Source organism: Aptenodytes patagonicus, chromosome 5, assembly GCF_965638725.1.
Source record: "Aptenodytes patagonicus chromosome 5, bAptPat1.pri.cur, whole genome shotgun sequence".
NCBI lineage: Eukaryota > Metazoa > Chordata > Aves > Sphenisciformes > Spheniscidae > Aptenodytes > Aptenodytes patagonicus.
The window spans coordinates 76,254,528-76,281,021 of record NC_134953.1 but is presented as its reverse complement, the minus strand read 5'-3'; the positions used below and the strand labels follow the sequence as shown (position 1 = coordinate 76,281,021).

The following is a 26,494-nucleotide window of genomic DNA, read 5'->3' as shown; positions in this document are numbered from 1 at the left end:
GCTTGTCCAGTGGGCAACATTCCTTCCTTCATAATTCTTGCCCCTGAAACAAAAGATCTCTCATCAGAACCTTCCGTTAAACTTTTGCACTCAATCTACCATATCTAAATCCATTTGTACCAAGATGTACATTGTACTCTTGATCATTAAGATTTATCTTACAAATTCAAGAAAACTAGCTGCAGGTCTCAAGTCCATGGCTTCTTTCTCAAATTGTGCCCCCTAGACTGAAGTTATTAATGCATTTTTGTTCACTGTTCTTGTAATTGAAGCGCATTTGCTTTCAAAATGAGCATAATTTACAAATTTTTCAGCATATATTAAGTTCTAGCAGATAAGTAGGAAAATATTATGCAGAATATTTTGAGAAGACATCTTCATATACAAATCCCTGTAGAAATTTTGTACAGTTTAAAGGAGCACTGTCTTTTGAAATAACTCCTCTGTGTAAGGCTTAAGGTTTCACATTGAACTGCATTATTGCATTTAAGTTCCTAACAACTTAAGTTTCTAACAATTCAGGAAGTGTTTGTAAAAACCCTATCAACAATATCAAGGTATCAAGTATCAAGAGGAAAAAAGCCTATGATTTCTACCAATATGAAGTGAGGAAAATCTTATCAACATTAAAGTATTCTGGGGTTTCTACAGTACACAGAAATAAATGCAGCCAAACACAGTATGTTTGGCCTTGGGGCTTGGTGGGGTTTTTTTGTTAATTTCTAGAGGTTTAGCTTCCTGCCCCCCTCCCCTTTTAAAAACAGGCTAACATGCTGGACCTAATTATTTGACAATTCATTTATAGAAAAAAACAATCAGGAGTATTAGGTGATCAGCAAAACGGTCTCTCTAGTACATGATCCACAGCAGCTGTTTACGTTAGTCAGTACTGCGGCACAACAGAGGCCATATCAACCACTAATGTTTCATAACATCACATAATGGCTCCTGTTAATTATAAATACAGAAGCAATTATGTGGTATCTATTCATGTTTAGCTAGATGCTTATTCTTTATGAGGAATGCTATAAATAGAGTACAGACATCCGTAAGTAGCACATAATAAGCTTACAGCTAATGAATGAAAGATTATTACAATAACTACCGATTTTTTTTAACTACGTATACTTTTACAAAAACGTAAAAATTACTCTTTTTTTTAAATCAATCTTTGTAAGCACTAATTTTTACTTACTTCACTTGCCACTTTTAACACAATTTTATTTCTCATTTCAGTACGGAACTGTCTCCACAAAAGATTAATTTGCTCTAAGTCAAATCTGATTTGGTTTTGGGGTTTTTTTTGGGGGTGGGGGTTGGGGTGGGGTTTGTTTTGTTTTTTTTTAAATAAAGGCAATTACTTCAATTTCCCAGAAAAATGAAAAAGACATTCTGAATGTTCGGTAAGATGTTTCCAGTTCCTTTATTAGGAATACTTACAGCTTCTAACAGTAGCAGAGTGCTGTATTGTTAGAAGATCTTCACTGCAGATTAAAGCAGAATAAGAACAAAGAACGATTCAACTGAAAACTCTGTGACCTGGTTATTTCATGAGTCCCAAAAAGGCAGAGTGGACCAGGACAGAAATCAACCCTAGCTAACAATTCCTTCCCTGAACTAATATATTTCCCATAATAAAGAAGGAAGGAAGGTAGTGTATTAAGGGGAAAAAGAATGAGACAGACTATACCCCTGGGCAAAACACATACACACACAAACACACACACACAAACACACTACCCCTTTTCCCCAGATAGATTAGGTAACTGAGTTTTTAGAACTAGGACAGAAAGTTCCTGTGGAAGATTGGTCAGTCAGTCTGCAATGTGTTACTAACGGAGAAAGTCTTTTCTTACACCTTGTTAATATACACAGTTTTTAAACAAAGAAGCAACCATCTCATATTCTAAGTGGAGCCAGAACCCCTCTGCAATAGCAATATATTTCATATTTTATGCAGAATGCTTCCAAAATCCAGTGTTTTATCTACTTAACTATGATGAAAACAAACTTGAAATTTCATTTCCCTCATCCCAAGTCTCTAAAGGAACATGACTGGAGTAGGTCTATTTTCAAAGCCTTTCTTATATCGTTCTTGGGCCTCCCCCTACATGGTATTCCTTAGCAAAAACAATAACAAGGCAATTTGTCTGGAAAGGAAGGGTCTAGTCAGCAGGTGTACAGGGGCTAGCTAGGAAATCCTTTCCTTCAGAATCATCCCCAAAGTCTTAGGAAAAGTTGGAAATATGTTAATGATGTGTGTGAAGGGTAGCAGCAGGCACTGTCCTGTTCTTGACTATCATAAATAACATTTAACAGAAATCAAGATGGAAGAGCTGACATTGCTTTAATTTGCAGTGAAAGAACCTTCACATTGAGCTGCGACACAGCCAAGCCCCCATGATCTAGAATACAGATCAAACGCCTTTGGTGACTATGCAGAAAGACGACTTCTCCAATACCTTATCCTCGGGAAAGAAATAACACGCAAATGCAGCATAATCAAAATGGCAGGAGCCATTTCAGTTTTGGCGTTTACCTCTAGCTGGCAAGCATCTTTTAATGAACTTAGTTCTACAGAAAGCCTGTTTATCTCAGATTGCATTTGTACTTGTAGTGACTGATTCATGCCCCAAACCAAAGATTTGTATCAATCATAAAGTAAAATCAGCTATCTTCTCTATTCTATCTGTATGCTCCCATGCACTATGCCAAAAAATTCCCTCCGCGTTCCTATAAGCATGCTAGATCTCAGTGCTCTTTTCATGCAATTATTTTGACAAGATAGATACCTACATCATTCATAAGAAGCTCTCATCATACAGTGTATTGTTTCATTTCATTTCAAGGAAGACCATGTCCATAGCCAGAACATCAGGTTACTAAAGATAATCAACATTCAAATTTCTCCACAAAGCAGACAATTGAAAGTGTGCCATTAAATTTGTAATTTTTAAATCATTAAACTGGTTTAACTTTAGGGGATTAAGATTCAGCAAACACCAGGATATACAGTACAATTACTTGGGGAGAAGTAATGACACTATTCTGAAGAGACACCATATTGTTCCTTCTAGGCAGTTACGGTAATGGCATTAAAATTGATAATTTGTTGTGTATCCAAGGAACATTTTACCTTTTCAAGAGCTTCTAGGCTCTGTTGTTTTCTTTCAATTTTCTTCTTCAGCTGATTTATTTCTTGATCTCTCTGGAGCAATTCAAACTCTTTTTCACGAAGCTCATCTTTAGAATGCTGGAGTTTCTTCTCTAAGCTCTCAATCTGAACAGAAAATGCAATTAAATCAGAACAAGTATTTTACTGAAATCGGGACAATTAAAAAAAAAAAAAAAACAAAAAAACAAACAAAAAACCACACCGCCCCAAACAAAACTCACAAATACGGTCAGTATTACCTCTGACTTTGGATTCCCTTGTCAATTTTCTATTTTATTTTTATTTTGTCGACATTTTCCTTTATTAAAAGAGCAGTTTGGGAGCTACAGCATATCAAGTAAAAAAATACATCTTCATTTTTATACTGGTATTTCCCTGCAAAATTTTTAGTTTTAATTGACAAACATAAAATATTTTTGCTGGTACATTATCAAGGTACTCCCGTCCCTCTCCCTACAATAAGGAACCAGTTTTACTCTTCTAGATTAAACCTGGCCAGCTATTGTGTCCTAGGATCAGACTTTCTCATAGAATTAGCTGCCATTTGTTAGGGAAACTAGGTTTTTACTTTAAGCAAGAATTACCTGTTTATTGCATTCCTTAATTTCTAATTCTGACTTCTCTAAATTGCACTGTAATCGAATTATTTGTTGTTCCATTTCTCCCCTATGTTCACGAACTGTCATATCCAACTGTGTAATCTAAAGGTAAAAAAGGAAGAAAAGGAAATATTTTGAACTAGTATGCAGATTTTAAGAAGTAATATTACAAAATATGACAGCAAAATGAATAAAACTAATCCTTTGTAGTCTCAAGAATATTCTCTCAAGCAGTCAATATAAAAATGCACCCTAGCTATCTTGTTTAAAAAATTGGGGCCAAACACAAAGAGAAAAGGGGAAAATTGGGAAAAAGTCCATAACTGAGTATGTTTGGTCCTCAGATACACAGAATACAAACCTAGTTCTCATTTTAAATGGAATGTAATGAGTAGCTTAGTATACTAATTCATCTTGTTAGAAAGTGCCAAATTTTGCCAAAGCGAAAAAAAAAAAATCCTATTGCTTTGATGAATTCCCGGAGCAGCTCACAGGGAAGTGCGGCAAGAATGTATTGGAAGGTCTGGCCTCTTCACAGTGTCAGTTCCTTGAACTGATTTTTTATTTAGTTATTTATTTTTTAAATCCCCACCCCTCCTTCTCTCTGCACCTCAAATATTCTTCGATACAAAGGCTGGTGACTCCTGCAGGAAGTAGCTATTAGAAGGCTAATTATATGTGACAGAAGAATAGTTTTTCCATGATGGGTATCAAATCCTGAAGCCAGACCAAAAGACTGAAAATATTTCAAGTGAGCTACAGAAATTTATTCACAACAAAGATACTGTTTCATATTTAGAGGCTGCTTTAGAGCTAATCAGATATGCTCCAGTGCAAACAAGGAAACGAATCTATCATCTCCAAGCACGCTTCAGTGCAGATCTTTCCTTCATTTTATCAAACATCAAGATGACAACAGTTGTCCTATAACTTCATCGCTACGGAATAATTACGGGACAGGTTTGCACAAGGCTTCTGTTCTATCAAAACAGCAGTCTGTGGTCCCTTAGGGGAGCACAACCTGATTTTCCTGGTACCATAAGGCTTCAGTAATATACAGCTGGTTTTGAGGTTGACACTGTGGCTACATTAACAGCACAGTTTGGAACGATGTGTGAAGGCAATTAAACCTAGTGGACTTTTTATAAGTTATCTACTACGTTACAGGATAATTGTCAGTAACATACTTAAAGTCATCTGACCTGAGCTGCTCTTTGTTTCAGTTCCCAATTCCTTTCTTTCAATGCTTGGTCCATGTCAAGGAGTTCTTGTTTTTTGTCTTCAATTTCCCCCTTGCAATACCTGAAATTCTCATATGTTTAATTGCTTAATGCACATTCAGTTGCTTAGCTTCAAGTATCCAGCTTGAAAATCATGAGATCTATTACTTATTTAAAAAACATGAACCAACTAATTGATTGCAAAGAAACAAACCCAAATGGAATAATTGTTAACTATATTCCAGGTGGAAATTTCTCAATAACTTCATTATTCAAGTTATTTAATTGGCTATCAGGACATGTTCTTAAAAAAGAATAGTACAGAAGAAAGTATCGTTAATTTACGGTCAGAAAGGAAACTGGACAATTTCACTATAAAGGAAAGTAATTCCTCTTACAATTATTTCACAACTTTGGGATTCAGAAAAATAACTTTAGCAGATTTTAAAACAGAATTCCCCAAAAAAGAATTCAGCACCACTTTTAGAAATTAAAAGTGAGCTGAGGAGCTAGCTACTGTATCAAGTTATCTTACAGCCACAAACCACCTAAAAATTATAGAGAGCTGCTAAGAAGATTAAAAAAAGACCATCCAAACTACTTGCCATTCCTAAGGAAAAACTAACACAACTAAGTTTTCATGATGGAAAAGATACCAGCTTACCTGAGCTCAGTTGTTAGATCCATGATAGCAACATGCTTCTCCCCCAGAGAGGATTGTGCATTCTGTAATGCATCTTGCAATTCCTGAAGCTGCGTTAAAGTAATTTTTAATTCTCCGTGGGCATTCTGTAATGCAGATTCTAGTTCTACTATTTTCTGTAAGGCTTCCCTGTGGCAAGTCTCACTTTGAAGCAGCTTATCTTCTAAATCATTCACTATTTTACACACACACACACACAAAACACAAAAAGTTTTATCATCAGTAAGTCAGGGTCTTTATGCAACACTGCTGCCTACTAGCACTTGTGGTCATGATCAGTTTTCACTATCACTATTTTTAGGAAAAATCTAGAAAAACAGTGACTTTTGAGGTTATACAACAACCTTTTCATGTCACCTAAGTCTTTGCTGTTTTTATTCAGCTCATAATCTATAATTGACTTGAAATATGAGGATGTATCTAAAAACATTTGGCCAAGGAGAAAGTACAGAGACAACATAGTAACTGAATATGCAGTGCTGTGGAAAATGCAAGCAGAATTGCTAGTAAGCCTCTGGTTTAAAAGAATGGTAAAATTAAATGGAGGAGGAGGGGTTGGAAAGTTTGTTATTTCTACAGAATCTCTTGTGGGGTTTTCTGTTTGTTTTAAAGAGCTGAATTTTTGTAAATAGCATATGCCTTTAATAAATCCATGTGTCTTGTTTGATTACCACATTAATAATCTGCATTACCAATTTACAGGGAAAACTACTTATTCATTTCAGCTGGGGTAAAGGTACATCCCACAGAAGTGAGAATTTGCAAAGGTACGTTAAAAAAAAGTTTGTGGGTTTTTTGACAGGTTTTTTTGGGGGGTGGTGTTTGTTAGGGGGGTGAGATTTTTTAGTTGTTTTTGTTTTGTTTCTTTTAAAAACTATGGAATTACCAACACACACACAAAAAAAAAGAGTAACCCCTCCATCAAAATTATCATATTTTTACTCTCATGTACTTGATTATAAAACAACAGGGGAAAAAAGAAAAATGTCTAATCTAATACATACAGAGCAATAGCATGATGAAAGGAAGCCTGAGAAACAAAATAGTGAAATTACCCTCATTTGCCTTTTCATTGAGTTCTGATTGTGCTTCTTCCAAAGTAATATCCAACTGATTTATCTGCATTGCTTTGTCTTCACCATCTCGTCTTAATTGCACTACTTCTTTTTCCATACCAGTAAGTTCATTCTTGCACTGATCCATCTCCAATTTAATTTGTCTAAATAGAAGCAGCAACCAGAACAAAATGAACCTTGTAACAACAACAGTGACATATGCACATCCTTACATGCTCTAAGACGACAACCATTTGTGACTAAAATAAGAATAAAAAAGTCATATTAAGTAGGCTTTTCTCGGAATCAAAACCATCTTCTTTAAGACTACCAAGCCCTCCTAGAATCTACTAGCTAGAATTACAAGCAACTTGATACATTTATGAATTGAATTGCATTATGAAGTGCTGTCTTAACGCTAAATAGGTTGCCGGAACACGCATTAACTCCACTGGAAGACTGTTCCAGAAACTCATGCCTCTGCTAGTTAGAAACTTCCCTTCTGATTTCCAGTCTATGCTCATACGGAGACCAAACTGTATGACTGCATAGCTGAATACCATTTCAGACAACAATCTTTCTTACTGATATGTCTATTTGCAGAATATACCTCTCAGTTATTCTAAACCTACCTGATTGTACTATTAAGTTCATCCACCTTCTGTCTGTTTAAATCTGCTTCCTGAGCAGCTAGGCGAAGTTTCTCCTCTACCTTTCTCAACTCATCTTCTGCATATGCTTTCTGCTTCTGAAGCTCTTGTTCCAAATTGGATACCTATTTAAAATGGTATTTAAAAAACATTGGTACTTTTAAATTACATGCCAAAGAAACACACATCCTTGTCTTGCAACTCACATAGCGGGTTTTAACACAACAGATTTCTTTGTAGTCTAAAATTTTATATAATTTAAGACTAGAACTTTGCAGTCACATTTGAAAGACAAATAGTTTCTATAAATATAACAAGATTCAACTTTCTGAATTTTAATGTGCCTCTCCTTAATTGCAGTCTAGGGTTTGATTTTCCAAGTACTTAGCCACTCTAATGCTAGCTAGAGTTTCTAATAGCACAGAACCTGGTTTAAGACAAAATAAACCACTAAACTCTTTATTTTAGATATATCTAAAATAATAACTATCAAAGAAACATTCAGATTTTAAAGGTATTACAAAAACATATATAAAAGCATTGAATCATCTGTCTTTATGTAGACACTTCTCACCATACTGTACCTGTTTTTCAAGTTTAATTTGATTATCTTCCAGCTCCCCATTTCTAACAGTTTCTTGCTGTAACATTTGCTGCTGATGATGCAAAGTTTGTTGTAAGAGAATATTTTGTTCACTTGTGTCTTGAATATTCTGATCTTTTAGTTTTATTTCTTTCTGTAAATAATGAACCTGAAAACACATTTATTTTCCATTACAATAAAACATTCTTATTTGCACTTGCATCAGCTCTTCTCTTCATTCTTAATGAGCACAGAATCACACCTATGATTCAATAAAACTTCTGGCTCTGAATTTAGTTGCATTACAGTTTCAACAGTACGTAACACATCTCATAATTCATCACTGAGTTGTTCTTTAAAGTGAGGAAAGAAGTAACTTATCAGCCCCGGTTTTTGACTTCTTGCTTTCTAAATAAACCTAAACTGGTCAATATTTTTTAAAACATATATAACAAAGATTGTTCATTTCTAAATTACCGAACTACTTTTCTTTCTGTCACTCTTCTTACTTTATTTCTCAGAAAGTCTTTGTTCTCCCCTTGAGTTTTTGTTCTCAGTCCTCCCCTTTATTTCTTCCTGCCTCTGTGACAATAGTCATTCCAATAAAAACCAGGAATTCTGAGTGCCTAACTTATCAGGCCATTCAACATGTGACTTCTCAGTTATGAATGCCAAGAATTTTCTGAAAAAAAGGTTCTTAAAAAAAAAAAAAAAAAAAAAAAAAAATCACTGACTGCTCACCGCAAAGTGGAAGTAGTGACTCTCTCACTTACTTATGAAAACACTGGTCACAATTACAAAGCTGCACTCGCTACCCTTGAGTTTCACACAGCATCTAGCTTCTTCATATACAGTATAACAACAACAGATTTTAGGGCTTAGAAAGCAGCAGTAAATATCACAGGCTTATGCGTAACACAGACCATAGATCTCCATCCAGTTACTCCTGTACCGGGTCTAGTAATCTGCGGCTGACTGAAGCCTATCTCTCAGCAGGTAGGGCAGCACTGACATGAACAGCCTACTATGATAATTAGTTCATGTGGTTAGTCATCCCCACAAATAAAAATTCATACCAATAATATTTAAACTTAATTCTTTCTTGCTTTCATGTAGTAGTGGAAAGTATGATAAAACTCAGGGGCTTGAAGTAAAAATTTTTTTATGCCCAGGACTTCTTCCCCATTCAGATACTTGAAACACAAATCAATTACGTGCACCTAAGTTTATATTGCAATAATGCTGTCTCAATTCTTTTTCCAAGATAATGCTTTCTTTCACTTAATTCTGATTTTGGTACTTCCCTCAACAATTCATTTATCTTGGTACTTCTTTTCCCTAAGCTTATCCAGTGTTTCTTAGTTATGATTTTCCCCTTTACCCTCACAAAATGTATAGTCTTTTCCCAGCTTACTTCCTATTCACAGTTCCTGCTGCAAATGTTTTGGCTCTTATTTCACAGACGAACTTTTAGATTAAATAATTCATAACAAGTGTTCTCTGCAATACAGAAGAATGGTTAAAACAAGCTGTTACCTCTTCAGACTTTTTTTTGAGCTGATTTTCAAATATCTCCTTATTTTCTTGTGACTGACTCAAATACAGTGCAACTTCTTCCTTACATACGACTAGTGCTGACTCAAGTTGTCTCACCTAGTTGAATGCAACAGATTACTTAAAATTGCATGGCATGGTTTTTATTAATCAGTCTAAAAAAAGGTGTTAAAAAACATCTTTGTGTAAAATGTCTGAAAAGCTACATTTTTATCTAAAGAGTATTAAAACAGGCATGGAAGATTATGATAAATTTAAAAACAAATAATATTCAGAAATTAAAATTATTTGTGAAATTAAATTACAATACTTTGTGTTTAAATCAGATGAGACTATCAGTTATGACAAGATATTCCAGTATTTGTCAGTAGCTAGAATTCAAAAGCAAACATATGCCCAATACCAAATCATTAATCCACCACATCTTATTACATATTAAATGTTACATATTGGAATGGTCATCATACGTTGCAAGTGCTGCATGGAAAATATTTATCAGGTAAACACTAGGAAGCGGTATAGATGGCTAAAAACATGACCAATATTATAATATCACGTCTAAAATATATGTCGTATCTAGACCAAAAACCTACATGACATTATCTTTGTTAGACAATGTTTTACTTTAAGAGTACAACAAGCACAGATCTGCCCTATTTGTAACTACAGCAATTTTATAAAGCAATTATGCATTGCATAATCTCTTATTGCAGGTTTCACCATAATTCTTTTAATTAAAAAAAAAAAAAAAAAAAAAGGAAAGACTTCAGGTTAATGACTTCTGAAATATTTACATGAGACAAACTTCTATAAAGCAGCCTTAATATAGTTTGTCTATAGAGGACAAAAGGAAATACACCATTACTGCAAACTTTAAAACTATTAATTGAAAATTACAAAGAGCTTACTAACTTTGATTGTTTCTTCTGTTAACTGACTTTTCAGCATCTTCAATCCTTGATCTTTCTTGGTATTTTGATTTTCCATTTCCTGTTTGTACACATATTTTTTATTGAAGAGAACAAAATGTAAATATAGTAATAGTAATTTAACTAATAAAAACTCATACTAAGAATCAGGAAAAAAAAATAGATCAGTTTATTTAAAACACAATTGCTTGTATACTGTATTCATGTACATCACTTTGAAGTGAATTTGGTTCCTGATAGGTGTCCCCTCATATTCTGCAGCAGCAGCGATTATTAAAAGGAATAAAACATTGCAATAATAGAACATTCTTGGTTTTCCACCTAGTGCAAAACAGATGCAATTGTTCTTTATCCAGATCTCTTTCCTTTAATTAGAGCGAGAAGCCCAAGGGGCAAACCAGAGGCATAAACAGAATGCCGAGATAGAAAATAATGAAAGGTCATTAAAGTTTGTACAATTTCTAGTAGTAGTAGCTGGGGACTACACTAGATTCAGTCGACTACTCAACAAGAATCAAGAAGCAAAAACATAAGTATCTTTCATTTTCTCCAGTTTTTCCATGTGTTCATGGATATGCTTTTCATCATTATTAGTCACTTGTTTGATTTGCATTTAAAGAAAGCCAAGAGCCAACCTTACCTCTCTGCTTTCTATCAGCAGCCCATCCAATGATTCAATGTGATGCTGTTTATGTATAACATCTTGTTGCAAAATAGATACTATTTTCTCTTGTTCAACGAATTGTTGATGTTTCTTCTCTAGCTGTGTCTGAAGCTGTCCATAAGTAAATCATGGTTTATTATTTTAATAAGCTTTTTCGGAGAATTTGTGCATCTAAATATGTCATTCAGTTCTATACACCCATCACTTTAAGAATGAAAAATAAATACATTGCTGCCATCAGCAGTATCGCACAGTATTAAAAATATCAAGAAATCCCAAACCCTTAATATTTTAAATCAACAGGAGAATCAAGAGAATGAGGTCAGGCAGAGTGCCATCAGCCAAAACAGTAAGACATGCATACATTCTTTAGTAAAAGATGACAAGCTTCTTTAACAGTTAGAAATAGCCACGGTTATATTTCTAATCACCTGAAGCAATGGGATTTTTCTCTAAAGACTGAAAAACCCTACCGACAGTTCTCCCTAAACACAGATGCTCATAAGGCTCAGGCTGGCAGAGGTTCAGCAAACGAGAGAATATTGTTAGAAGCTGTCATGCTTTAATCCCAGTAGGCAAAAAAGCTATACTTTTTTTTCTGTGTACGTGTGCTAGGTGTTTGGAGCAAAGAACAACAGTATTCTTCCTAAGTCCCTATTTCTCTTCAGTCGAGCAGAAAAGAGGATATGAGTATCTCAGAGGGCAATCATGAGATTGTGTAATGTTAGATAGAAAAATGAACTAAAATCGGGAAATGTCAGGAGAAGATAATGTAACTTTTTAATTGGACATCTGCCTCAGAATTACTAAAAAGACAAAGAAGTTAATGCAGGAAAAAAGTTACCAAGTATATCATTCATACATACTAGCACACAAGGAAGGTCTTACTAGTTCAATCTGTTTCTCCATCTCTTTGTGCTGCTCAAGGTGAACCAACTTCGCTTTTTCAAAAGCAGAAGCTGTTTGCTCATGTTCTTCACTGATAGTTGTTTCCAACTCATGAATGCGTCTGTTTTTCCCCTGGGAAACAGCAACAACAAAAAGGACTTAATAAAAATATTTAGCTGTGATATGAAATAGTGTTTTATTTGACGATCGAGTTCCTAGATTTCGTAAGAGAACAACACAGAAAATACTGAAGTTATACTCAGCACGTTTCATCTCAAAGGATGTCACACCTATCATATAGGTACAGAATGCCACTAAATGCAGCCACTACACAGAGACAAGGTGTCTGCCAAGGTGGACTACTGGCACAGATTATAGCAACTGGAGCAAGGAACTTCTGACAAAGACAAAAAGAAATTCTGTGTTCACATGGATCGATGGAATCTTTAAGATACAGATTTCCATTTGAAAGGGACCACGTAAATATTTTCCTTTTCTAGCAACCTCAGATCCCTTCCCAAAACTAAAAAAGTTTGTATAACAATATCCAGACCGGAATTTACAGTGCTCCAAGTGTTAGATCACCTTCTTCACTTATTACCATTTAGAAGACTTTTTATTCACAGGTCTACATGTATTTCTTAAAAATACACGGTTTAACAACAACAACAAAAAGAAACAGGGAAGTGATTTGTCCAATGTCCCAGTTAACATCTGGAATCCACCTCTGTTACCTCTTACCCCAATAAATTCATACAGAAGACTACTCCAGAACTTCAGAAAAAGAAATAAGAGTAACGGTGCCAACACAGTACATTCTAACCTATTCATCCTATACACCAAACCAATCATGTATATGCTATTTTAGGAGTAGTTTTATTCTACTGGGGGGAAGGTAATTTTACTAAGTGGGGATTAAAGAGAGATTTAGAGAGTGAGCTCAAAGGATGGAAAAATCTTAATTCTGACAAAGACAAAAAGAAATTTTTCATAGCGAGGATAAAATTCTGATCTCACTGAAACAAATGGTAATGCTACAATTGATTTCAATAGCACCAGATTTTCATTGCACACGTCATCACAAGGAAAAAGTAACATGTCCGTTAATAACTTACCATGTTCAAAAGCAGGAAAAAAGGGATGTTTTCTTTGAAGCAAGATTATTCAGTTTTCAAAAACTGCACTGTCTAAAAACTGCACAGACTGTTTAGCAGATCTGAAAGTCTATCCATTTTGAATACATGGAATAATACTGTTTTAACTTAAACTTTAATCTCCATTTATGTCATTTTACATAAACACAGTTTCTCATTGAGAACATTTTACCATGAGTTCCTGTTCCAACTCAGTATTTCTTGCTGTAGCAGCGGAATAAGCAACAGTCTTTTCTTCCAACTGTTTCTCAAGTGCAGAAAGTTGAGAAGATTTCTTTGTTATCTGAAATTAAATATGGCACAAAATAGCATGAAGACAACTGTTTTGGGTTTATTCAAGTATTTGTATATATTTTCTTACCACCAATTCCATTTTAGCTACTAATATTTCCTAGTATTTTTAATTATTTATTTGTTTATTTTTGTATGATCTATTAAACTTTATTACTTACAAAGAATTCAGAACAATTTACCTCAAATGTATCCAATTCACGATAATTATCAGTGCCATATGAGTGAATTAGCTATTGCAGATTTATAACATTTATGGCCATTATTAGGAAATACTGCAAATCCCATTATGCTGGAATTCTAAAAACGCATTAGCACCAGAATGTAAACATTAGCATTTTAACTTATTCAACCAGAGAAGAGCTAGCTGAAGCTTAATTTCTTTCTTTTGTGACTCTCGGGTAATGATGTTCATCTCTGGCAACTGTACTAACATTTAATGAGGAAAAATACAACTGTTCTTTCAACATCTATTTCTTAAGACTACACATTAATTCGACCATACCAAAGCAACAAGACCGTGCATATTTTCCACATAATAAGTCAAAATAGTAGTAGTAAAGCCCACTAACTACATCAGCTTTAAAATGAAATTTCTGACAACTAACAAATTAAGGCTGCTATCTTAAAGTTTTTCTGCTTGCTCAAAAGTTTATTTCCAATTTTTCTTAAATAAGTCAGATTTTACAATTAACATGGCAATTGCAGTTTTTCCATAACTATTGTCTTAACTGTCTTTGATTATTAAACTAAACAAAAAGTGACATATTTTTTCAGTGCTGCTAAAAACTTACTGCTCTCTCTAAGTTACTAGTTTTTGAAGCCTTCTTCAATAGGTCTTCCTGTATGATTTGAAACTGACTGGCTCTCTGAGCCATGCTGGTCTTCAAAGAAGAATTCTCATCATCTGCTTTTGTCAGTTTAGTGCGTAACTCTTCTATCTCTTTCTGGAATCTTTGCCTCTCCTTTTCAAATTGCTTGCTGACAAGTTCCAACTGTTGACATTTTCTCCTCTCTCAAAGAAGAAAAAATAAATTTAAGATTAATTTATAAAAGAACATACAAACCAGCACTCAAGCAAATAATCGTACAAACCAAAGAGAGGAGAAATATAATTTAATGACAGCATATTGAACTAACACATATAGTATTCAGACACAAGACTGTTTATTTTTTCCCCATAATGTAACTGAAAGCTGTGACTCATGAAAATAAACAAAAAAACCCAAACAAACAAAAAAACCCCACAAACAAACAAAAAAATTGAAGACAGAATCATTATATAGGTGCCCTGAAGTCATTTCATGGAGCAGTCCTAATAGTAATCACAGAAGCTATTGCAGAAATTCTGCAACAGCAGGATACAGAGAAAAGAATCAAAGAAAATATGGAGACCTTAGCATAACCTGCATAAAGAAAAAATACATGGTTCTATTTCAACACAACTCATAGCTTGGATATTGCTGAACAAATAACTTAACTAGCAAAAGGAAGAATACTGTGCCTGGAGAACATGACAATTTCCAGAATTCCAAGGTGGCAAAATGCTCCCTGTTCAACCAAACCATATCTGTTAGCTCACAGAGATATAATTAAATAGTTTTTATAGGTTTTTTTTTTTAAACCGCACCAAAAAACTCCTGTGGATTAATCAGACAGAACTGCACAGCTATTTCGGTAAGCTTACCTCCTTGACTTCTGATCAATTTGACAGGCTCTGTTTCCAGGCCACATAACCTGCTATTTTCTTGTCCTTCATTATCATTAGGAAGATGCTCAGCTCCATTACAGATAGTTAAGTTTGCAGGAGGCTTTTGAATTTCTGCTTCCTTCATTGCCAGTTTAATGCTATTATAAAGGAGGAGACAATTATTTAACATTCTTTCTACATGCTACTTCTAATACCACCTTATTACTTGCCTATTCTTGCCATAATTCAGTAACCAAAAAGTTATACCTTAGATCTGCAATCGAACGTTTATTTGATTCACAACAAGATTCAGAGAGAGCTTCTTTCGTTGAGGAACTGGATAGCTGGTGTTTCAAGTGGTGCCATTTGAACTAAAAGTTAAGGGATAACCAAGATCAACGCAAAAATCATCTTTTTATTGCTTCACAGCGTGATTAATTCATGTGTTAGCATATAAATTTTAAGACACATACACCAGGATGTTAAAAGTTTGGATAACTTGATCTTTAAAATTATTCTCCCAAGTAAGAGCTGGCAGAGCACCCCATATTTGTCTCATGTTAGTAGAAATTATAGGCGTTATGACCCTCTGAAACTGAAACCATTCCTTTAGATATCTTTGTACAGGTACTGAAGCATGAACATTTTTGCTGTGAAAAATTAGGTAAATGGAGATACTAATCCGTAATTCCACGTTTTGAACTTCTCACATCATGCTTCCTTTCAGATTTCAATGACTGCACTTAATACCATTTTTTCCTCAAGTTACAGAAGGTTTCTGAATATTCCATTAAATTAGTAGAATAATCCTGAATTTTTCCAGAAAATGTATTTTCCAAAAGGGCCCTAAAACAATTTTTAAGGCTTTTCCAAATAAATGTTTATGGTCATAACAGCCCAAAACATCATTTTTATATAAAATTACTATATTCTCTTTAGCAGAGGTTACTTTGGCCATTCCAAAATCGTACAGAAAGCATGCTTTTGATTTTGTTTTCATTACAGCTACTCACATTTATACTTCAAAAATAAAGATATCTGTACTCCTGACCTCATATGTCTCTCTAGCCCTTCCTGACTTCCCAAACAGTTCCTCCAGTAACCCCAGTCAGTTCACAACTTTGATTGGAAGAGTCACGTAAAAAACCCACTCAGTTTAGTGATAAACTTCACCACTACAAGCTTCAGGCTCATAAGCCAGGGTTCATCCTGGTCAAACAAAAGTTAATTCACAGTCAGGGAAGGTGTGCCTTCTCTTTCCCAGCAAAAAAGAGTTCCTACAAACATCTCTCCTGCTCTAATTTCTCCATTGCTGAGGTTGACGCATCGACTCTGGCTGTGTGACACAATGTGTCTGCCATATGGGAAACGTCATACTGTTCTACTGGGAAGAACCTCAGCGTCATAACAGGACATCGTCACATTTTAGAGAATATACCTACATCTGAAGAATCAATACATAGAACAGAGGAACGGAAAGTGTAATTTTAAATGCTTGCTGATTAATCAATTCCAAGGCACCTATTCCTTCTTCTTGAATGAGAAGACAAAAGTAAAATATTTAAATTAAGAAAACATTTTGTCCATGCATCTTGAAAACCAAAGTTATTTTACTCAGATTATTTCTCAAGAACATCACAGGATTTCCATGCAATGTCAGTTAGAATTGTTTAAGACACATAATTCAATTTGTAAGGACGTATCAGTTACTGTACCTCTTCAGATGTACTTAGAGACAACTGGGAAATAATGGTTTCTAGTATGTTGAGCTCTTCCCTTGAATCCTCAATTTCTTGCTGGCATAATTTCAAGCGGTTATGTTGCTGTGCAGTAAGTGCTCTCAGCTCTGTGTTTTCACTTACTAGAGCATTTTTCTCTTTAAGTACTATTTCTTTTTCACTAAGTTCACTCTCAAGCTCAATGATCTTCTGATCAGACTGAGTCAGCATTGATATCATTTCAGCGTTCTTTGCCTCTAGAGTCTTAATTTCTTCTTTTGTGCTATGATTCTCTTCCTTTAATTGCCTAAAAAAAGTGTATCCATTTAAAAGGTATAGGTCAACACAGAGAAGTAGACTAGGATTTTCATTATTAAAAGTACTAGAAGAACACACCATAACTATACTGCTTTACTAGTTTCCTCCCTCAAAATCTAGGATTAGCTCTATACAAAGGATAGAAAAGTTTTCACTGCTTTACTAAGTGTTCACTGTTCCTAAGGACCAAGATGCAAACTCCTATCAGCAAACAAAAGGAAAGAATAAACTACTTCTCATTCTTAAACAACTTTATTAAGTTTTAAGCACTATCAGGCGTCACTGGGAGGAAACAGGTCAAGGTGGCTTTAACTGTGCTGAAGCCAAGGAAATTTAAGAACAAGATAAAATAACTATATGACTATACCTAAAATGACAATGGATGAAGATAACGTACTAAGACTGAGCTAGTCGAACATTCTGGTACTAACAAGAGAGGGAGGGGTCCTATTTCTTCTCTCCCCTCATATCTGACTGTACAGTGAGCGAATTGGGTTTTTAGCCCATCACAAATTATTCACTTTTTTAAGTACCTGTTGATTTAGCAAACTGAATTAGCTCGGCAAAGGTCCTGATGAGTGCCAAACCCAGTGCAAGTTAGCAGAGAAGAGAGGGCAGTCTAGAGGAAAGACCCCCATCAGCAGCAGAGAGCTATTAAACAGGCTCAAGCTAGTGTAAGGGTGCTCACACACTGCCCACCCTTGCCAAAATGGCCTAAAGAACAATTGTTAAGACAGGAATGTGAGTGTGGACAGCGTGCGTGAATGGGATACCCAAAATTGTCTGAGAAGGTGTTTGTCCAAACCTAATAACGCTAAAGACAGCCTGCTGATGGTTGTCTTCCCTCATTAAAGTAATGAGGGAATTACCAAAAGACTTCTGAAACAAAGGGGGGTTCAGCTTGAAAAGAAACATACAAAAATTTGTAACGGTGGGAAAGGACCTTGGAGTGGGAACAGAGTAGCAGTCGAAACCTGATTTGACAGTTCCAGAAGTCGCAGCCAGCATCGCAACCTCTGTTCAGGCCTGAGTGCAGTCTCCCCATCGGATGGCAAGAGTATCCTTCATTCTAGCTAGGGACTGACAATATGGTGTGCAACAAGCGGGGACTCGCACCTGGCGGTGTAAGTGAACTCACAGGGAGCTTTCTCACTGGCACGTACATCAGTAGACTGCAGAACAGATATACATAAAGCCAGAGTACCCACATCTCCCACAGAAGCAGTGTGCGAGCAAGGGAACCTATGCTCCCAGAAGGCTTGGTGGGGTCTTGCTTGTTACTGTGAATATGTGTCAGCGTGTGGGATTAGAACTTTTAAGGATTAGTTATACAAAAGAATTTAGAAATTTGTAAGTGTACGCTAACATTTTTTACCCATTTAGTATTATGGTTTGTCTGTTGTATTGCTGATACTGATCCTAAGTGTTCACTGATGCTGGTCCTGATTTGGTTTGAACTATGTGAGTAGTTGAGTTGAGCAGCATGTTCACAGTGACAGTTGTAACATGCAATTTCTTATCAAATAACTGTACAGAAATTTTTAAAAGCCTTTGCGTTACCTTAATTGCTCTTCTAGGATGTCTAGATCCTTTCTGTAGCTGACACACTTTTCATTCAACTTCTCTTTTTCTTTTTCACAATTAATTAAACGTTTTCCCAAGACTACTTCTTCAGCTTTAACCTTAAAAAGCAATTTTTTTCATTACTGTACAACAATAATCTAAGTTTCCATGGCCAACAGGCTTTTTGAAAAGAATACTATAAACACTGTGCTGTCTCTTTTTTTCTTTCTGGTAAGCCTGTAGATAATTCTATTGCTCACTGTTGTGAAGAAAAAAGAGAGGGGCAAAGTAGTTTTCTTTTTTTCCCTGTCATTTAGGAAAAAAGTAATGTTATTTTGGTTTAACATTTTAGGGCATATTTGTGGTTGGCAATCTCCTTCCACAAGAAAAGAAGGCTAATCAAATGAAAATTCCCTGTAAGAACTAACTGTTTCAGGCCTGTATTTTCTCTTCCCACAAGGCAGAAAGCATTAACAATTTCGACCACTGGAACTTTGGGAGATGACTTCATTTTCATCTTAGCTCTTCTCTAGCTTATGTTTCATTGAACAGGTTATACAGATGGAGTCAAAAGAGTTCTTCTAAAAGGACCGTATACTTCTAAAATGTAAAATTCCCAGCTGGCAAGCAAGAGACAGAAGAAACAGCAGCAGTATTAGGATACCTCAAAGATGCAGACTGTCCAGACTGTGCAAAGACAGTTTAAAACTGGGTAACTGAAGTTATCACCACAAACAGTTGCTTACCCTGTCCCACCTCTCTTAAGACTTTGCCACCAACAAGCAGAAACAATTGACCCACTGGTGAACCCGTTGCTGTTTGCTGCCCAGCTTACTGGAAGAAGCAAAATCCTAATAGCATGGCAAAAAACAAGTGACAAAAAACCCTCTTACCTTTTCTAATTTTTCAGTTATTTTCTCTTTATAATTTTTGAAAGCTCTTGTCAGCTCCTCCGCGTTCAACAAAGCTTCATTTCTTTGCTGTTCTGCTCTGCAAAGAAGAATACCAATTTTAAAAATCACAAATTTCAGTCATTATGTAACTATCTCCTCCAGTTACTAAAAACAAGTACTAAATTAACTGCTCCAGGTAACTTCCTTTCTTCTTCCAACTTTCCAAGCCCTAGATAAAAAGAGTTTCATGTGAGGCATAAATTAATTTTAAATATCATTTTTGCATATTAACATAAACAAAATTCTAATAAGACTAAGAATGTAAAAATAAGCACTTTTGATTCCCCTTCAAAAAGAGTTTGATTCAAATTATCCTCCTGTCCCTACCAGTAAAAGCCCGTTTTAGGGACTGGGATAGCGTGCATGATAAGGAAGCAGAAGATAGCAGTGCTCCTTAAAATTCAAACCGCTTAAGGGGAACTAGAAAAGATTCTGATACTGAAGCGAGCTCTTGTGATGGAATTCTGGTGAGACTGACAGGAACTGATCAAAGGATAAATTCTTTGGGGCATACTGGAGAGATGGCATCAATAATAGCAAAGGAAGCTGAGACCAGGATGATATCAGGTGAGCAACTGTTCCAAGCAGCAACCCAGACTGCCTACTATTTCACTCTATTAGTCCACATCCCTGCCCCTTTCTTACTTTCCCCTGTCGTTACTCACTAGGGAAGAAGTTGGAACAGTAACCTCGGGACAGCTCAGGTATGCAGTCTGTTCAGGACACCCAACACAGGCACACAAGAATTACCGCTGCTCAATAGCATTTGTTTCTCTTCCACTAGGGGAACTGTGGTGACGGGGCAAGTGCCTCATCTAAGTACCCTCAGATCGGTGTTTCTTGGTCTGAGGACCACTGCCCATTTGGAGATGGCAAAAGTATTCAGAGAAGGGGATAAAGGGATTTCAGAATAACAAACAAAAGTGTTAGTCTAAAGCACTTCAGTTTGCTTGGCCAAAGAATAGTAAGTGGTTGTAATTACTGATTAAAAGCAAACGGTAATAGTTGTTAATACTAACTGTAACACCGTATGTTGCCTTTAACACTTGGCAGAAGCTCATTTTTTCTAAAGTACCAAAATATTTACATTTGCAACTAGTAACTAAGTACAGCTAGTTCCAACCCCACATGCTCTGAATGAACAGTGAACATAAATCAATACATATTTCTTCACCAGTAGTGCAAGCCCCACAGTATTTCCATTTGTCTAGCTATAGGAAGGTTAGAGGTAATTTCATGGGTAGATAAACCATGACAAGGGGTTTGCATTCAAAAGACTCAAGAAATGCTTTCCTAAGTCATTAATTCAGCTAATTTTTGCCCCAGGTAATGCAGTTAAATGAATTGGGCAAGTAAGAATCTTTTTATTTATTCCTCTCATTTCTTAAAAATTACATTTTGGAGGTGATAGGATTGTACACGGTAACTTCCAACAGTCGAAAGAAATTACCTAACCCTCCCAGTAGCCACACAACCACTACGCTAAAGGAGGCCATAGGAAAGGGAAATGGGGGTTGAGGTGGAATTACAGCACCCTTTTCAATAGTACCATATAGATCGGTAAGATTAAGGATAACATAAAAATGTTCTCTCGATTAAGTTGTGCTTCTGTCACTTTCCTCACACCAACCCCAAAAATACAGCACTCAGTACTGTTGAACACTGAGTACTGAGCATACGCTGTAGATTCTTGCAAGACAAAGTCAAAAATAATTCAGGAAAAATATACTCTGGACATATTTCAACTCTCTACTGCAGTACATCTATTCTGAAGGGGAAAAAAAACAGGTGATAAACTGGTTACTAGGGTAAGATATCAGCCTGCAACTACCAGCAAATTTCAAGATTTTAAAAGTGCCTATTTACATAATAAGTATCTTCACACAGAATTTCCTCGTTGTTTTTTAAAAATAACATTCATAAAGCAGAGAATTTGCTTCCACAAAGTAAACACCTGCCAGTGGAAATAAACACTTATGCACTAGTATTCTGTATTCAATTTATTAAAATTACTTAGCTACCTCTTTCCTTGCTTGCTTCGTTCAATTAACTCCATTTTCAGATTTTTATAGTCCTTTTTATATCTTTGCAACATGTTTTCTCTTTCCATTCCTGTTTTCCGGCTTTGATCTAGTTTATCTTCTGCACCTCTAGCAAATAAAAAAAGCATAATTAAAAAATAGGAACTTTTTAATAAAGAAACTAGATTTTTGTTGTTCTTTTCTGCATACGATGCTTGAGAAGCGCTAGTCAAACACACTGCAACTCTCAAAACCAGGTTTGGAACACCCATAGCCTCCAGCCTCCCCAGGAGTATGTCTGCAGTCTGGAGTGGTGCCCAAACCTCATCAAGAGGCATGAGGCGTCATGATTGCCAAGGACCCAGATGGCTGACTGCGTGTCATGAGATCTGAACATAGAAATCACTGTTTTTCTGGCAATAGGTATGACTGGTCAGGATACACACGTGGGAAACGACACTAAAATATAAATTAAATGTAAGTATTTTTACTTGTTTTGTGAAGACAGACTACTGAGATATTAATTGAATATTATATAGCATGAGGTTGTAAGATAAACTGAGAGCCAGGTATGTCTTCCTGACAGCCTCTGGACACTGTTTACATCAGCTTTATTTGGCCATTTGCCTTGATTAATATATTCATTAAGAAAGAATCCTTTACACTATGTGCTGCAGTCACGTTTGAAAATATGTATGCTTGTTTACTACAGAAGATATGCAGTCATGTAGCATACAATCACTCTAGTCAGTTATAAGGGCACATTCATGTTTAGCGCACGTTCTAAACTGGTTTCTTTTAGAATCACAGAATCATTTAGGTTGGAAAAGACCTTTAAGATCATCGAGTCCAACCGTTAACCTAGCACTGCCAAGTCCACCACTAAACCATGTCCCCAAGCACCACGTCTACATGTCTTTTAAATACCTCCAGGGACGGTGACTCAACCACTTCCCTGGGCAGCCTGTTCCAGTGCTTGACAACCCTTTTGGGGAAGAAATTTTTCCTAATATCCAATCTAAACCTCCCCTCGCACAAGTTGAGGGACTAGCCATTTCCTCTCGTCCTATTGCTTGTTACTTGGGAGAAGAGACCGACACCCACCTCGCTGCAACCTCCTTGCAGGTAGTGGTAGAGAGCAGTAAGGTCTCCCCTCAGCCTCCTTTTTTACCAGCCTTTATTATTTTTTCTCCATTTCCTGAAGTACATTCCCCATATATAAGATATCAGTACAAAATAAAACACCTCCCTCCTCCTATATATGGCTCCAAAATGAGTTTCAAGCCCCAGATTACATGACCCACACAGTACCAGTAATTATGTCATCCTGAAAAAGAGACTGTGGACTAGCAAGCAGACCACAATAAAATATTGATTTAAAAGTACACCTATTACCTCAGAATTTTATCTTGAGCTGAAACTTCTGCTTCCAGGTTTACAATCTGTTCTTTTAACTTCGGAATGCTGACTAAACGTGTACCTAAAGTCGATTCAAGATAAGAAATCTGAAATACAAATATATTTGGGGTTTCATTAACACTTGCATATATACCTTCAGGTGAGATGCATAAAAACAATCTGCTTACTGAATAACACAGTGCTCTTAACCTTACTGTAGAAGATGCTTGTTCATCTACACAAACTGACCTCCAATTTTCTCCTCATTTAATATCCTTCCAGTTCCCTAGCACCATTCCAGTGTGATACGCTCTCTAGCAGAGTGACTTCTTTATATGTTGATCTTGTCTCTTTTCCCTAGAAGTTTACATTCCATATTTGTTCTTTCCATGTCAGACAGTCAAACGTTTTGTTTATCTACTTATTTGCACTGTCTTGGAGATAACATTTCTCACACAAAAAGCACTAAGCATAGCTATGTTTTATTGATGTTACATATAAACCAAATACAAGAATATAGTTGTCCTGAAAAAAAACCTGTACATACAAGTGTATATTAAATCAGTAAAGATTTATTAGATACAATATTTCCTTCTAACTCGCCTTCACTTTTTCAAAATAGCAGTATTAATCCAACCTGAAAGGTCAACATTTTTCATTTCCTAGACAAATGACTACTATGCCATTATTATTCACATTAATCTTAATGTAGCTCAGACACATGAATGTACAGTACTAAATACATTATTGAATTATTTTCTTACATAATGTATTCTTCGTTCTGTGACTTAATGGCTTTAGATTAAACTTTGGAACATGAATAGGTAGAATTAATAATTAATATAGTTGTTTTGCTCATGGAGAAATAGATTCCAAACTATTCTGTTCCAAGATTAATGCTGAATATTATGAAAAAATAGAGTATTAAACTTTAAAGTTTAAATATTAAATTTAGATAGATTAAGATGAGACAAAAAAATAGCATCTTCTGCTTGGAATTACAGACTCAAAAGTCATGGTCACTGGGGTGATTTTTTGGGTTTGGGGGTTTTTTTGATGAATACACTAAAGATACATACTCTTGTTTTTGACTGCATCAATTCAAAGTTCATTGTTTCCACTCTGTTCTTTAGGTAGTGGTTCTGAGAAGCCAAAGATGCATTTTGCTCATGAAGGGCATCCAGCTTCTCCTTAAGACGTTCATTTTCTTCCACAGTTTTATCAGAAGTTGTGGATACTGAGTAAGACTAGACATAAAAAAAGCTTTTTATATATACACACACACACATATATGCATATGTAAGCAATATATACATCAATGGAAACTCTGCTGAACAAATGTATTTAAATCATATTATGTTTGAGAGGGCTCCATTGATATAATTGCCCAATGCTAGAGTGTATCAACTCCAAGCCCTAAAAGCAAAAAAATATTCATAAACATAGGAAACAAAAATAATAAAAATAAGTAATGAAGTGCAATATTTACTTCGGATTTTCTTTGAAAATCCTGGCAAGATGTTTTACCAGCATTCTTCTTACAGTTGGAAAAGCCTTGATAGTTGCAATTAGGCTGAACAAGGTCCTCCAGAGTGAAGTCTACAGCCTCATCGAAGAAGTGGCCATAACGTTCACTCGTACTAGCGCTAGGAGGGAGAGCAAAAAGTTGCTACACCGTTTTCTCTTTATTATTTTTAAATTGCTCATAAAGAGTATTCAAAAGAAAAGCACAAAAGGAGCTACTTGCAATAATCCATTAGACTGAGTAAGACAGATTTACACTACAAGAGACAGGCTGTTCTCATTCCCAAACACACTCATACCTGGAAAGCTCTTCCTCCACAGTTTGTAGGTTTTTTTCAGTTCTCCTCAGCTGATGCTGTAATGACTGTAAATCTGCAAGCAGGTCTTCATCAGCAGCACTTTTAGAGCAAGTCCACATGCTATATTCCATTGGTACCACACATATGGCTAAAATAATATTTAATATTAAAACATTTTTAAATGTACGTGAGTACTATTTGCAAAGATACTTTTAAAGATACTGAAATAAGGCAAATAGAAAAAAAAAGGAAAGGCGAAAAAAAAAATACGAAAAAGGAAATATTGAATTTCCAAATGTAAATGTGCATTTCAACGCTACCTCTTCCCACGTTCACTAGATAAAAATTACTCTGTACAAACTGGGGTTTTTTTTTGAGAAAAAGAGTTTTGCATGTATTCATGAAGTATGAGAAGTTTCACGAGTTGCCGCTTATGAAAACTGGGAAAACGTGCTATACAAAGGTTGCCAAAAAAAATCTCTTACACAACGCACCTCGGTTACGCCAGAAGTCCCAGGCAGCTGGCAGGGTGCCTGAAAAGGCAACAGCGCGTAGGCAACGAACACGCAAAACTTGCCTCGCTGCCCAACGACCAGCGAAATTAAAAAAACCCGAGCAGCGAGGACTTGACAGCACAGAGGACGCGAGCTACTAAGCCGGGGAGGGGGAGAGGGGGAGGGGGCAGCCTTCGCCACAGCAGGTAAGACTTTGCAGATCGGGCTCGAGGTATTTTGAGGGGAAACGGTCAGATGATTCCGAGAAACCAACGCTCCCGAGCGAGGCGCTGCCGCCGCCCGCCCTTCTCCAGCAGCACGGGGGTCCCTCCGCCGCCCGGCTTTGTGGGCCGGAGCTGGCCGGCACCCGGCCCGGCAGCGATCCCACCTCTGCCTTCGCGCCGCCCCGCCCGCCTCCAGCCACGGCTGCCCCCGGGCGGACGGGAAGCACCGGGCGGCGCGTTCCCGCCGCGGGGACCGGCGGCGGCGCGGCTTAGCGACGGCAGTCGCCGCTCCCGCGGGGCGCCCGGCGGCGGAGGGGCCGCGCCCCGCGGACCCTGAGCGATGGGGCCCAGGCTAGCCGAGAGCTGGCGGCATCGGGCGCTCGCCTGCCTCAGCGTTCTCCGACCCGAGGCCGCCAGCCAGCCGCCCACCCCGGGGGGAAGGAAGAGGCGGAGAGGGGCTACCCCTCGGCTCCGAGGAGATTCGTGTCGGTAACAGCGGCGCCTCGGAGCCCCCTCCAAGCACCCCGCTTCCCTCCGCACGGGAGTCCCCAGAGCCCGGTCCTTACCCCACTTCAAACAGCGCGGGCCATTACAGACGAGGCCCGCCTTCTCCGCGGGGCCCTTGCGGCGCATGCGCAGCCCCCCCCCTTCACTTCGCCCACCGCGAGCGGCGGCTGCGCAGCCGCCACTGCCGTACCTGGGCGGGGGAAGCGCGTCTACGAGCGGAGGTAAAACCGACCTATCGCGTCTCTCCGCCGCGGTGCACTGTGGGCGGGTGGAGAGCTTGTGCTGCGGTGGCTGCGATTGGGGGAGCGGCGCGAGGGGCG

General features: G+C 37.0%; 1 protein-coding gene across 1 annotated transcript; it reads right to left on the bottom strand.

Moving 5' to 3' along the window:
• Nucleotides 1-1,469: 1,469 nt before the first annotated feature.
• CCDC18 (coiled-coil domain containing 18) lies at nt 1,470-26,271 on the bottom strand. Its single transcript, XM_076337749.1, has 25 exons — nt 26,234-26,271; nt 24,950-25,097; nt 24,616-24,772; nt 24,206-24,373; nt 23,124-23,233; nt 21,729-21,857; nt 19,648-19,744; nt 18,752-18,873; nt 16,871-17,180; nt 15,423-15,526; nt 15,153-15,313; nt 14,260-14,480; nt 13,347-13,457; nt 12,021-12,152; nt 11,109-11,243; nt 10,452-10,529; nt 9,522-9,638; nt 7,987-8,154; nt 7,385-7,527; nt 6,753-6,916; nt 5,659-5,872; nt 4,977-5,076; nt 3,760-3,876; nt 3,137-3,280; nt 1,470-1,484 (listed from the first exon to the last, which is right to left on the bottom strand). The coding sequence occupies exons 2-25, from the start codon at nt 25,078-25,080 to the stop codon at nt 1,482-1,484; spliced, it is 3,336 nt and encodes a 1,111-aa protein (XP_076193864.1). The 5' UTR covers nt 25,081-25,097; nt 26,234-26,271; the 3' UTR covers nt 1,470-1,481.
• Between the last annotated feature and the right edge of the window lie 223 nt (nt 26,272-26,494).